Below are 15227 nucleotides of genomic sequence, written 5' to 3'. Positions count from 1 at the left end.
TGGTACTTTGCTTGTGTGACGTGACCATTCAAAGGGAAAAAATTTTTAAAAATGGTGTGGCCTGTCGGCCGCCGGCCCCTCCAGCAGCTGAATCAGAGGAGGAGGTGGCATGGGAATCAGGGTGAGCATCAAGGCAATCTGAGAGCTCTGAGGGGAAGAGGGAGTGGAGCTGGCAGAGAGAGAGAGACAGAACTGGAGCCTGGGCCATCCATGAGCCCTCAGATGGAGAGTCAACAGCCCCCAGGTCTGGAGATGGCTGATGAGGAAGAGGAGGAACAACTGGGTCCAGTGCCTGATGTGCCGATGCGCAGAAGGCAGAGGAGAGGAGAGCAGTGGAAATATTTGGGCTGATCCTTGGGAAGGAAGAGCACCACTGCTAGCGAAGGCCCACCCTAGCTCTGGGGATAAAAGGCAGGGGGCAGAAATGAATAGATGTGGCAGACAACTATTCGTCTCCCAGACGGACAGACTTGTTAGCCTGTGGTGAGAGAGAAACTTTTTGTAGGGGCTGCCGACAAAATAATAAAGGAATCTTTGAGTTAACGTCAACTTTTGTTGTACCTGGGTCAGAACAGAAATAACTACCCCGTCACAAGTACAAACAATTCTGATAACTTATCGCCAACTCATAAAATATATCACATGGTCTTTTCTTTTCCATATTTTACCTCTTAACCAGCTTAAATTTTCTCAAGCAGGCCCCCCTATCATATAAATGATTTAGTGCTCATTGGTCACCTCATTTTCTAATTAGAGCATAAAGATGCCCTTTTAGAGAACACATCCACCTGGGATAGCCTTTATTTCAATCCCAGGTTTCCTGTGGAGGCAGCTTATATTCATCTTTGGCTGTTTTAAAATAGAACTTTCCCCCCCTCTTTCCCCAAGACAAGACTTACTGTAGAAATACTCTCCTGCTGTATGATATCTCACTGACAAAGTTAAACATGACATAATCTGGGCTTGAGATCCGCCTAGATCTCTTTGGTTACTTCTGATTGCTGCGGATATGCCACCAGTCCTGGAGATTGTTCAGACCCCACATCTGTGCATGCATCTTTTGAAATATTGCTAGACTCATAATGGTTCAGAAGGTTGATTTTAACCTGAGGGAGAAAACTAGGTTATGTGGAATGAAAAGGAGTGATTTCCATTAGACATCTAACACTTTAAATAGTAATCCCAGAGAGAATGAAGAATAGCCTCGCCCCGAATACCTAGACTGATCATTGGAATCTCAACCATACTAAGATTTGGGAGGTCAGTAAAAACTTGACCTCAGCTTGTTTGCTGAATTCACACTGAATCACAGATGGAATCCAGAAGACATCAGGTTTTCCATCGGATAGAGGAAAGAATAGTACCTTCATATCTTTTAAACTGAGTGGTAATAAGCATGATTTTAAAAGTGCCCATGTTATAAACATTTTGTGTTCCTATCACCTTTATATTTTAAAAATATGCTATTTAACATTCTAAAATTGAATTTAGAAAACAATTATTGGATAAACAAATATGAATACAAGGTCCCTTCCAACTCTGATTATCTGTTATCTGTTATCTTAAGTATCTTGCAAAGCGAGCGTGCCATCAAGAGCACAGGCTGGAATTCATCTATTTTTCTCTGAATCAAGGTTAATTAGCTCGATCATATATATATAGATACTCATGCATAAATCTCTCCGAAATCAGTTAAGCTTCTTCAGAAATAAGTACATATAGGATTACAGTTTTAATCCTTCCTACAGGCTAGTGTTTCTAAATTAGTTTTAGCAATGATTATGGGGAAACAAGATCGTGAATGCAGAAGTCCAAAGGGAAATGCAAATTCTTGAACATTTGAAAAATGCATGCACAAAATGTTACTGATTAATGTTTTGCAGAGTACATTTAAGCCTTGCACAACTTTTAAACCACATTTGGTCCCTCTCTCTCCCTTTCTCATTTTTTTAACAAACATTGACAGCTGAACTTATCTGTTGCATATGCCAGAATTTTGTTTTGTGAATGGCTGTCAGCCAAATCTATTTTTAGGGGTCAAAGTTAGTCATTTTCTCAAAATACCCTTGCTTGAAAATACAGGCTCAAATCTCTATCACAGGGCTATTATTGAGGGTTTTTTTCATATGGGTTTAATAAAAAGAAGAACCACACACAGACACAAATTAAGCATCCAATATGTAAGTGAGAGATAGTGGTACAATGTGGCCATAGCAAAATTAAAGTGAAGAAATTTTAGAATATTGTGTTTTGGCACAGAAAATATACATCTGTAATGTGAGTTGCTTCTGCAATCATAGATAATTAATCTACCATCTTTCTGACCATAATCAGAACAACTTTGTCAAAATTGCTTTTATGTCCTAAAAGTGATAATGGAATTTAAACATTCTTTTCTAGCCTTCTTCCTCCGAAATAAAGTCAGACTATTTGTCAATCATAATGGATCCTGAAGAAGTCCCCTTAGATGAACAATGTGAACGGCTTCCTTACGAGGCCAGCAAATGGGAGTTTGCTCGGGAAAGGCTTAAGTTGGGTAAATATATCTATATTATTCTGAATGAGTAGGATGAGAATTTAAAAATGCTGGTCTTTTCTTCATCTGTACTTTTCTTCATCTGATTCATTGACTAAAATTCAGGTAAGAATTTTTTTATTAAGGGAAGTATTAATTGGAATGATTAATTAGGTATGTTTCTTTCCCTTCTGTATAGAGGTAAGCATATACAATCTATAAGCAAATACACTGAAGCAAGCAGTTACATTAAATCTTAATTATAATAATTCCAGTGGATCCTGCATCTTCCTGCTTGTTTTGAAGGTATATGTAGTATTTGAATTGGGATATATCTTGTAAAAAACAAGATTTCTGTCTTGAATGTGCACACAGTAAAATATATATTTAGGATAGTTATAGTAAATATTCGGGTTTATTTGAGAAGGATATGGAAGTTAAAACAGGTTCTTGTTTGGAATGCAGAAAACAGCATTCATATAATTTTTCAGTTTAAGATCTCAGTATTTCATAAAGATATCCCACATCAATTACACTTATAATTGTTACATTACTGTATTAATTTTGCATTTTATCTACTTTGAAAATGGTGTGTATTGGAAGTACTTGAGTGCTTATGTTAATATTTTGTTTTGATCTGAAAAATTGGAATTCTACTTTCAAAACAAATTTCAGTTTAGATGTGTCCAGGTTACAGACTGTTCTAACTGAATGAAACTTGGCCATAAAAAATGAACAAGGATATTTCATTCTCAAAAGCTGAGCTTTTCTACAGGAATAATTTCCTCAGGGCTGTGCGGGGATTTGTTTAAAGGGTTCCAGACAGTGTTCAAGTTGGACAACCCTAGAAATTCTCTACATGGATATTTGCTTTAAGGTAGCATGTTTATGTGTGCGGCCACTATATGCCTTTCACAATGCATTGCTTAAGGTTCTCTTCTAGAACTGTGTGTAGACTCAATGCAGTTGCTGAATAGGCAGATTAGAAAGTGTAGGTAGAATTGTGGCCTGAATCCACCTCAGGACATTCTCTTCTGCTTAAAGTGCTGCTTCATTTCACCTAATGATACATGCATTTTCTGTCAAAACCTTACTCATTAGAGGCATATTTTTTTTCTTTAATCCTCCATGCCAGTTTCTAGACGAGGGAATCCTGGAAAGAAAAAAAGCTACACTATGAAATCTTAATTTCTTTGACGTTATGACAGAGGCCCATTTGTTGAAGGAAGTGCACTGATAGATTTCAAGTGCGTTGATTCAACAATATAAAGCATGAATGAAACAAATATGCATCTTCCAAAATGAGCACAAGTATCACCAAAGCACATTTGCTAGGAAGCCACAATAGTTCTCATGTTGATCATTCATTTGCGCTGGTCAAGTTTGAGTTAATTCAGTTCCTTAAGTTCAACTTTATAGTTTGGAGTTAAGGTTCAGATTAGAACTAAGAACAGTGTAAGTGATGTGTGTTTGTACGTGGGAAAGGGGAGAGGGAATGGCATAAACAAGGAAAGAATGTTGTGTCATCATGAATGAAAAACAGATTTTGAAAAATTGGCTGAGTTCAACATGTTGCTAAATCATCTTTTGGCCAAATCTTAGCTACAGGGGAGTCAGTCCAACCTCATATTGACCTTGGCAGCACATGTATCCACCATACATGACATGTTCTTGTGGGGCTTCTCATTTTTAGTCTCTCACATATTTTCCTTCTTCAGTAGAAAAAAAGCTCATAATTCATAAATAGAAAGTGACTATATGAATCATAGTGTTCTTCAGTAAATGTTTGTGGAAATTGGAAATGTTTGTGGGAATAGTAGTCTTGAAAGTTGCTAAGGTTGGACACTCCTGGCCTATATGATATGTCCAGGTACAGAGAGATGGTTTTGTTGCTCTTATTCCTTCTAGTCTCTATAAGATAAAGAAGAGGCCTCTCCAGAAAAGCACTAGTTGGTCTCACACATCACAGTGAGCCAAAAAATGTAGCTTATTTGATTTTGGTTTGGTATATTACATGAAACAACTGTGGTTTGGAAGCCATGTTTATAATTATTATATAAATCTAACCAATTGTGGTTTATTCAGTAAACTGGTTAAATAAACTGTGGCTTAGCATAATGTATTAAAAAGACTGAGGCTTTTCTATACCCGTACTAAATTATGTGAGGTCTAAGCAACTGTGATGTACGTAATATTATGGCATATCCAGTCACCAAACAATCCATCTATTTATCAGAAGGCAAAATTCTTGAGTTGCTCTCCATCAATGTCTTCAAGCTCTCCAGAATCTCAATCCTAAGAATGGTATTCTACCTTTGTCTTTTTTTTTTTTTTCTAGACAGGGGCCAATGCAGGGGTGGGATTCTACCAGTTCTATCCACCTCTGTAGAACCGGTAGTTCTGAAGAGCAGCAGACAGAGAGCATACATAGAACCGGTTCTATATGTGCTGCTGTTTTGGCCCATCTGCCCACCCGGCTCTTACCTGACCTTTATTTCCGGCTTTTTCAACCGCAGCTACTTTGCATGACACAGCTGAAAAAGCAGGGCAAAGGGGGCTTTTCCAACCACTGCGCACTTGGACGCAGCGCTTCTCAGCTGTCCGGGCGCGCATGTGCACACAACACAGAGCAACAGAACCGGTAGTTATACTGGTCAGATCCCATCCCTGGGCCAATGCCAAACAAAGAACTAAGTTACAGTTACTCATTATTGCTATTTTTTTAGAAATGCTCATGGAAACTATGTAAGGCCTAGAGACATTCTTGGAAATAAAAATAATCCTTAAGACAACCAGTTTGCTTCACGCCATGTTAATTTTTCCCTTTTTTTCTGGCCAAGAATTATGAAAAGCACTAATCACCTCACCACTAATGAACAAAACCAATTTGTAGCAAATGCAAAAAATGGTATACATCAAAATAGATGAAAGGGTGGGACTTTATGCTGAATGAACTTGACACCAATCGCTCAGCAAGAGCTTGGAGGTCAAGCAAAGAACTAAAGGAATATTAATTTACAAACTCCTCTGCAAATAACAACAACAACAACAATAATAATAATAATAACAGAAACTTTTTCTGTTGGGAAAAACTAGGAACAACAAAGCCAACAAATAGTAAAATAATCCAGAAATAGATATTTTTATAAGACAGCATTGAGTATTTCAAGCTGGCTCACAAAAGTATAGCAGTTAGATTTAAATCCAATGTAGTGAAAACTACAAGAGAAGATACCTGCAAACATATATTGAAAATTACAGTGATACAGTTCAGCACTAAAGTCTTTGCCTGATTATAAAAGATACTCTGTACATCATCATCAAAAATTGTTGTTCCAAGGTCTAAGAGCTGCATTTATTTTTCTTATTTAGGTATTATATTTATTAATCAAATTTGCAAGCTATCCAACTTCCAACAATTCTGGTGAAATGAAATTTATGAATTTATGAATTTTTGTTTCATAAAAAAATGTTTTTTTTAATGAAATGAAACCAATTTTTTCCCAATTTTGAAGCATAAGGGCTCTCATACTTGATGTCTTAGTAAGATAAATGGATCATTTTTATATCTAACAGATCACTGTACATAAAAAAAATCTATCCTCTCTCTCTAATGGTCTTTCGTGTACTATTCTACTAAAACAATCTTCACTGGAAAATGTTTTGAGCTTGTAAATTCTTGGTTGCAGTCCTGTTGAAATCTATACCATGTAAAGTATGTTCAGGATGTAAACACCAGATTCAGTCAGTATATTCAGACATTTTGCTAAAAATGCTGAGGTTACACCGTGGCATAAATAGAAGCCTTGATAATAAGCCACGTAAGAAAATTTAATTGCTTTTTCCTATCTTACTTTTGGCCTAATATCATAAAAGACCCCAACTAAAGGCACAGCATCATTTTTCAGAGGTCAGAAGAAAGCAGAATTTGCTGCAGAGGTAGGGTGGCCTTGAGTCTCAAAACTCATTGTTACAAAATCTTGAATATACCCTGTTAATCAAAATAGTCAAAACTGGGCTACACGGTCCAAGTATCTGGCCTGTTATAAGGCAGCTTCCTTACTGGAAATGAACAGTTCTTGATAATGTGCAACCCTTCCTAAACCCATTCACAAATGAAATTGCAAATAAGATTTTATAAAATATCTAGGAATTTAATCACAGAGAATCACAATCATTTCCAAAGTCCATTTGATTCCTTCTGGTGAAGAAGATGGTCCTTTACACACAGCAGTGTCAATGGTGGTGCACTTTGCCTTACAGTGGCATCAGCTCTTCATCCTCTTCCTTCATGAAAAGCCATGGTTGCCTTCTGGCCCCATACAACTTAACCATGCATTGTAGCTAGAAAAAAAAACCTTCGGAGTCTATTCTGCTGTTGCTTCAAATGAGCTGTAGCTCACTTTTCATTTAGTAATAAAATTGCTTTCTGTGTAATTAAATCCCTATGCCCTTGGGATTTATGCATTTTATAAAACAAGGAGAATTTCATCAAGGTCTTAAAAGTTTTCAAGTATGTTCAGCAAACCCTTAAGAGCCTACATTTGGCAGTAAAATGTAATGTGACTAAAACCAGAGTACAACAAAAAAACAAGAATAGGGTAGGAGTAAGGGAGTTTTATTAGCTTTTTCCATGAAACTGAGATTCTTTAGACAGAAGTCATATCTAGAAAAAAAATGTCAATATTCAAATACAGCAATACCTTTGTAGTATTTAAGGACTATATAGAATGAGGTTTATGAGTTGTTTATTTCAGTGTGTAAATAAAGTATTAATGGACTTTAAAAAAACAAATGCAAAATCCTCAGTATGTATATATATAACAATGAACAAATGAACAGTAATATAGAATCCTCGTATCATAGTGTAGGAGAGGCTATTTAGAACTCCAGTTTCCTACTCAGTGCCAGAGTTCAATAGAAAACATTATCAGCTAGGACTTTCCAACTTGTTCATTCACCACAAAGAGGGGCTATTGAATTTCATTGATCCCAGAACAATTTTTTTACTATCTCTTTTGTCTTCTCTTTTCAAAGCTATTTCAAGTAAGAGCTGAAAAGTTCACAGTGTATGTCTTACGCCAATTCTACAGAAAAGGTGCTCCATAGTATGGGTGCCATTGCTGACAAAGACTTATATTAAATCTCTACCAGGAAGGCCAGAAAAGGGGTATTAGCCGAAGATCTCAAAAATAGTTGGGAAAAGTTGTTATCTCAGGCATTTGGTCTTAAACAAGCAGAGTTGTAAAACATGTTGACCAGGTTCCAGAAAAAATAAGAAAATCAATGAATTTATTTTTAAAAAATTTAAAATATGAATACAAACTTGGCTGTACTAGCCAAATTATGACAATAGTGAATTGGCCCAAGAGATTGGCTGAGATAATGTTTTTTTATTTATAGTGCAATGTTCTTGGAATTTTGAGACAATTTGTCATTTGTTAAAAATCTCTCTTAATAGAACCCAGAAACATTTCAGATGTTCGTGTTGTTACCAAAAACACAATAGCTGAGGCTAAAATATACAGTAGTAATTTCCCCCCTTACTGACCATATTGAGTTCACAGTCTCTATTCCTATTTTTCTCATAACTTAAAATTCTACACTTAAAATAATTTCACATAGGTCAATATAATACCAGTTCATTTTATCACATATTCTATATATTCACGAATTTTTGGTAGAAAACAGCCATGTTCATACCAAGAAAAACCATGTTGGAGAGTGTAATATTGTAATTTCACCCAAAGCTGTCTCACTTTTAAAAATAATGTCACAAACAACTATGATTTCTTTTTGATGCAGGAAAGACACTCGGGAGAGGTGCTTTTGGGAAAGTAGTGCAAGCAGTTGCATTCGGAATTAAAAAGTCACCCACGTACAAAGTAGTTGCGGTGAAAATGCTGAAAGGTATGATGAGCTTGAGTTGAGAAAATCCTTATGTTTATGGGGCACAAAATTTGACTCATAGTTAAGGGTAATCAAAATGAATGCATCCTCATTTTCAAATGTTCAAAATTTGTAATCGTTGCAATTTATTCCATAATAGATTGCATTTTTGTGACAATATAGTGATAGACAACAGCTTTTGAAAATGGCTGAGCTATAATCACTATAGTTTCTTCTCCCTCCCTCCCTCTCTCTCTCCCCCTCATTGATGCCAAACATTAATCATTAAATTATAAAAGCTGAAATAATCAACCACTGACCTCCTGATGAAAGGTTTATAGACAAAACTCAACCCTTAGCCAGTTCCATGGGTGTCCTGGAACATCATCCACATTTCCTGATCCAGATTTCACATCAACAAATTCCATATATGTAAATAGAATGACCTGAAGAGGAAGAAAGGCAGGTCTCCAATATAAAAAAGGATCCAACAGCTAAGAAGTAACTTGCTCCAACTTGGAGAGAACAGCCAGTAGCACAGCAGTCCCAAGTTTAAGTTTATGGAACAGGTGACATACTTGCAGTCTGAATTTCCAACTATTAAAGGAACTCCAGCAATGAAGTGATCTGAAGTTCAGCAAGAAGCATTGGCTAGGAATAAAACCATCTGGCAACCTAGACCAGAGAAACCTAGTCATGGAGCTGGCACTCAATCTTTCCCCACTAATTTATCCAATCCTTGCAGAAGGAGCAACAGCAAGTGAACATAAAGCTCTGATGACCGAATTGAAGATTTTGACACATATAGGCCATCATCTTAATGTGGTGAATCTACTGGGAGCGTGTACAAAGGGCAGAGGTAAATAAAAAAAAAAGAACCAAATCAATCTGAAGCTCTTATTTGTTAGTTTTATTTTTGTGGAGCTAAAAGTAACTTGTTTTGCTTTTATGTTATGATAGAGTGTAGGACAATTAATGCTAAGTTCATCTTAATTTTGTTTTTTATTGTTTTACCTTTAAGAGAGATTTTACCTTAAGTCAATGCTGGTACCATTAGTAGAAATGCATTTTCTATATTCACCTTGTCACTCATGTTGTTCACAGGACCATTGATGGTGATAGTTGAATATTGCAAATATGGAAATTTGTCAGGTTATTTGAAGAGCAAAAGGGATTTATTTTCTACCCACAAGGTAATGCCTAAATTGCCTAATTATGATTTTTCAGCTCATCACAAACTTACATTTTTTTATCTCACTGTATAACTGTATCAAAACAAAATGATCTCAAAAGAGTTCAGAAATAAGACACTGGTGGGTTGAGAGGTTTTCCCCTTATAGCTTTGATTCATCAAGTTACAGGATTACAGTTCAACATCAGAATGGTCTTGTAAATCTATTCCTACAGGTATAGCTCAAATAAATAGGGATCTCTGAAAATTTTTTAGATTAGAGGTCAAAGTGACGTGTGGGCATGTGAGCATTCTTGAAAGTGGGAATCTGATGAGTGACACAAATTTTATTACTATAACTTAAAGGCAATTTATTTGCAGGAAACGCATTATACAGGGAGACAAAGCCTAGGACCTAACTGCATCCTTCTAGGACACGAGTCAAAGAATATGTGTTCTGTTCATTAGAAGAAAAGCAGTAGGAAATGACATCAGATTAGCAATCTCAGGCAAAGAGCAATCAGAGGAATAAACAGGGAAGGGACATCAAATAAATCATTATATTTACAATGGCTCCCTTGCAATTAGGAAGTCAGAAAGTATTGAAGAATTAATACCATTGGATTTACACCTCCAACAGGTATTCTTGAAGGTGGTTGGGCAGGAATAGTCAACTGAGAGTTCCTTAGCCAAATACGTCCTACAAAATCACAATCGTATTTGTAACAGCCACATTAAGTGAATACAGTTCTCTTCCTAATTTTATGTGAATCTATTTGTGTGTGCATGTTTTTGAATAAAGAGAGGAAGAAACATAAATTTTGTGAATCTTAATTTCAATACTATTTGGATTGTATATAGCCATATAGATATATATGGAATAGATATACTTATCTATAATTAGAATCTTAGTACTTCTTACATGTTATAAGATACCTCTTATATCTTTGCTGAGCTGGAGACAGGAAACTGTAATCTAACTGAAGTTTTGAAGAAACCATTACTACACTCCAAATCTTAGCATTATATACAGGTTAACATGAAGGACAATTCTACATATTTTTCTCAAAATTGGAACTGAAAGGCAGGGAACTGTATATGCTTCTTAAAGCTAATCATGAAGTATAGTCCTGAGAAATCTCTCTTCTAAGCATTCAATATATATTTTTTCATATCAGGTTTATAGTGTTGCACATCTTACAAAAATATAGTTCTGAGGGATGTACAACACTGAATTAAAAACAAAAGGCTTTAAATATATAAAGTCATTTTAAAAACTATAAAAAACATACAAGCAGAGAGGATGACTTTAACCATTGTAAGAAAACCCTGGAATTTGCAGGACTAATGTCGTAGCCAGGTCCTGAGAGATTTGTGAAACATTGTAAGAGATGAAGCTATCCTCATTTTCAGTGGTAAAAGATTCCACAATGTGGATGCCGTGGCCATAGCCTCTCTCTTATGACCTGCCAAGTTTAATTCCTTAGTAAGATAGGACCCACAATATGCCTTCTCTGCCAGATCTGCTGGGACAACTAGATCTGAAGAGATGTAGTCCTTCAGATAACCTGACCCTATGCCAAGAAAAACGTTCAAGTTTTAAAAAGAGGACGTTGAATTGGACCTGGAAGCACACTGGTAACCAACATTGCTCATGGAGCTGTGTGCTGTTTTTGGACCACACATAACAACCCACACCACCGCATTTAGCAGCAGGTGAAGCTTCTGGATACCCTTCAAGGGCAGCTCCATGTAGAATGCATTAGCAAAATCTAAATGGAAGGTGACTACGGTATGATTAACATTAAGCAGAGCCTCCTGATCCGGGTATGGGAGCAAATGGCTCACAACAGAAAGCTGTGCCCTCCAAGCACAACTGCCACCTAATCTTTGAGCAGGGGTTCTGAGTCCAAGAGGATCATCAGACGAAGCACTGGGTCTGTATAGGGCAGTACAACCCCATCTAGTACCAAAGTTGGCATAGTCCTAGAACTGGAAGGCCCTAAAACTCAAAGCCATTCAGTCTTGCTAGAATTCAGCTAATGCCCGTGTCCCCCATCCAGACCCTCGCAGTCTCCAAGCACTGAGATGAGATGACTACAGCATCACTTAGTTCAGTGGGGGCAGAGATGTATAATTGGATATCATCAGCATACTGATGACACCATACATCAGGGGTGACAAACTCAATTTCATTGAGGGCCGCATCAGGGTTGTATTTGACCTCAGGGGGATGGGGTGGGCATGGCCAGGGAGGGTGTGGCTAGCTTAATGTCACTCATGTTGGGTGTGCCTGTGGTGGCCCAAGTGCTCTGCCAGCAGAAACGGGCTCCCACGCTCCGTTTTCAGCTGCAATGGCCTCCTGTAACCCTCTGCCAATGAAAACGGAATTCGGGTGAGCCATGCATGGTCCTCGTGAGCTTTGTTTTCTGCTGCGATGCCCTCCTGCAATCTTTTGCCAGTGAAAATGGAGCTTGGGTGAGCCACATGTGGCCCTTGCAAGGTCCATTTTCAGCTGTGATGGCTTCCTACAATCCCCTGCCAGTGAAAATGGAGGCTGTATGGGCCGGTCCTTCACTGTTTCCAGGACAGACCCACAGGCTGGATCTAAGTATCCCATGGGCCAGATCCAGCCTTGAATTTGACACCCCTGCCTTACATCATGGTTGACCCCACCCAGCAGCCTCATATACAGAAGATATTAAGTAGGAGAGGAGAGAGTAGTACCCCCACATAGTAGGGGCCAAGGGCAGAAAGTCTCTTTTCAACTACCTCCAGCTGGTATCAACCCTGGAATATGGTATTGGCAAGCTTTGCACACACAAAATTCAATCAAAGGGATGTATGCCCTAAAAGCTGTTGATTATTTATATATTTGTAGATTTAGTATTATGACTTTTCCCTCTTAAAAGTTGATAGCTTATATACAAACATTGTAGTTGATTAGTCATTATGTAGAAAGAATTTTATGAGTTCCATGCTTCTTTAAACTGTCAATATTTTTTTAAATCTCTGTAGGACATTGTGCTTACCCTCTCTGCTTTCGTTCCAGACCATCTTAAATTGATCAAGCTAGAGTTTAAAATATCGAGTAGATAGTTAGCTGCATTAAAGCAAATGAAATATGTTTTCCCCTGACAAATTAACTAGAAAACTGAAGATGGAGAGAATGTTTTTTTCTAACAAAAGTGGTTTTACATACTTGCATGAATCATTTCCAAGGGACTTAATTCTCATCACTGAAGAACATTAAGTTATGGAAGGAATTCACTGGCTCATTTCAAACCTTTTTGAATGGAAAGACACAAATAACCTACGGCTCAGCCTAAGTAATGTTAAACACTTCAAAATCACATTGGGTTGGATCCAAAGTTAGTCATACTTAGAATTGACTCCAATTAATGAGATTTAAAACTCTCTAGTTTAAATGGCTCCTTGATAAATATGAATATCGCTGGCTTTATTCCTTTAATTGCAGTAGAAAAAAAAATTAAAAGTCCATGTTTAATTATCAAATTGAAATAGGTGGAATTCAAAAGTGTTTTAAAATGAGCGGGTCATGGAAAACTGAAATTCCACGTTGCTTTGCCAATAATTTCTCCTTGTTTAAATAAACAAGTATGGATCCATTCAAAGAGACCCTTTGACAGAGAAGAAGGATGTTGAGCCCATCAGCGATAAAAAAAAAAGACTGGAGAATGTCCCAAGTCGAGAAAGCTTAGCAAGCTCTGGATTTCAGGAAGATAAAAGTTTAAGTGATGTGGAGGAGGAAGAGGAGGGTAGGTATTATTAATTCCTTCCTTTTTCTATACAGCCTGTGTAGTTTTACAGTCATGCTCTGCATCTTTGACATTTTCTTGCTCCATTTATCACCCTCGTAAACATCCGTGGGAGACGCTCAGCTCCAAGAAAAGATGGTTTAAAATAAGCTTATTTACAGAATTCCTCAGTCAGACAGGAAGACGTGTTACTGTTTCCGTGGTCTCTTTCTTATCCAGGGAGAAGTCTTTGGTATATCATAAGGTTTTCCCCCTCCCCGCTCCCTCATTAGTGAACTAAGTTTGAAATGCCCTCAGGAGAATAAATGAATTACTGTCAGGATGAGGTCATATTAACCACCTCCATGCCACTTTGATTTCAGATGTCAGTGATTTCTACAAGTGGCCCCTCACCATGGAAGATCTCATTTCTTACAGCTTTCAGGTAGCCAGAGGCATGGAATTCTTGTCATCTCAAAAGGTTAGATTTCCTTTTTTCCATTGGCTTCCAGAATAGCAACAACAACAAAAAGAATTGTTAACTAATATGCCTACAGTGGGTTGTAAGGCTGAGTATTTTTTTAGCTATTTATTGGATCTCTAAACTACCCTATTCCGCCAACTCTAGGTGGTGTACAAAATGAAGCATAGTATAAAGCACAATACAAGTAATTTAAAAAATCCCCAATAAATAAGATATAATCCTGGTGTGGTTCATCCTTTGGCGGCATAACCAGTACAGACTGAAACAGAATCAGTTTGTCACAGATGCACTCAGTTGGGAAGAAGACAATATGAAAAATGCCTTCAACCTATTTTGTTAAGAGCTTGCTTGAGTTCAGCTGCGGGTGCATGAGCATTAATAGCACTGAATGAGACCGACACTAACGGTAAATGTATTTAACACTGTCTTCTGGAAAAGGCAGGTTTTAACTATTCTATGGGAAGCTATAAAAGTGGGGGACGTTCTTGCTTGGGATAAGCTGTTCCAAGGGAGAAGAAAAGTCAAGGGTAATGGGTTGGCACAGTAGTCTTCAGGCTCTAGAAGAGGCTGGCTTGCTTAGAAAGAAGAGGACATGTCTGCATTGCAATGGGCTTTGGTTGCTTTTCTTGCATATTGACTCCAATGTCCATAAGTATTCATCATTATTGATGGCAGAAAACATTATGCTTGACATGGGTACAGCTAATGCTAGTAATCCACTTTATATCTTCTCTCTACTGTATTACTGTAGTAAAAATTAGTGTAGTGAAAGCTTTAACTGACCAAAGTCATGGTAAGCAGCAAAGGACAATATGTATGGGTCCCTGTGGTGGTTATTTATTATTCTTTTTGTACTCTCTATTTAACACTGCTTTCTCCAGACGGGAATAGTGTGATGGGTATGTACAATTGCACATATGTATGCATGCATGATGTATCATTCCTCACATTTTAACAATTTTCCATCAGATGTATAAGACTCACATTGCTTTTTTTAAAAAAAGTAGAAATTCTGTGCTCTTAATTGTTGTGTAACAGATAGCGTATGTATGTATGTATGCCAACAAGTATGCATTTTGTGTAGATAAAATGGAAGCTTTTAAATTGTTTCTCACTAACATTAAATAGTAATAGCTAAAACATGATTTAAACAATTTTGTTTAAATCTCAATTCAGGGATTTAGAAAACAGCTATTTTCCTTCACATTTTTTCACTCCCACAAACACACACCTTTATGCAAAAAGCCATATGCGCTTCCTGACTATCATTGGAAGAAAGCGAGATAGGAGAAAATTTGTGTTTTTTTCAGTTGGCAGAATAGGATGAAAATTTCCAGAATGCCTTGTGAGAAGATATGATGTACCAAGTTTGTCAGAGATGGTGCTAACTGACTTTAATATATGTACAGT

The 15227-nt window shown here is 37.2% G+C and overlaps 1 protein-coding gene across 3 annotated transcripts in view; it reads left to right on the top strand.

Annotated features, from left to right (window-relative positions):
- The window catches only part of FLT1 (fms related receptor tyrosine kinase 1), a 116309-nt gene that overhangs the window by 85593 nt on the left and 15489 nt on the right, over positions 1-15227 (top strand). For 2 of the 3 annotated variants that reach the window (XM_026708826.2, XM_087937208.1), the window contains exons 17-22: positions 2401-2536; positions 8321-8425; positions 9150-9263; positions 9509-9597; positions 13195-13354; positions 13717-13814. In XM_026708826.2, the coding sequence (XP_026564611.1) occupies positions 2401-2536; positions 8321-8425; positions 9150-9263; positions 9509-9597; positions 13195-13354; positions 13717-13814 (702 nt within the window). The remainder of the gene's footprint in view (positions 1-2400; positions 2537-8320; positions 8426-9149; positions 9264-9508; positions 9598-13194; positions 13355-13716; positions 13815-15227) is intronic. The other variant, XM_087937207.1, reaches the window with a different exon arrangement.

Source organism: Pseudonaja textilis, chromosome 7, assembly GCF_049901715.1.
Source record: "Pseudonaja textilis isolate UNSWEBS1 chromosome 7, rPseTex1.2, whole genome shotgun sequence".
NCBI lineage: Eukaryota > Metazoa > Chordata > Lepidosauria > Squamata > Elapidae > Pseudonaja > Pseudonaja textilis.
Note: the sequence above shows the minus strand (reverse complement) of the source record. Positions and strands in the feature narration are given on the sequence as shown.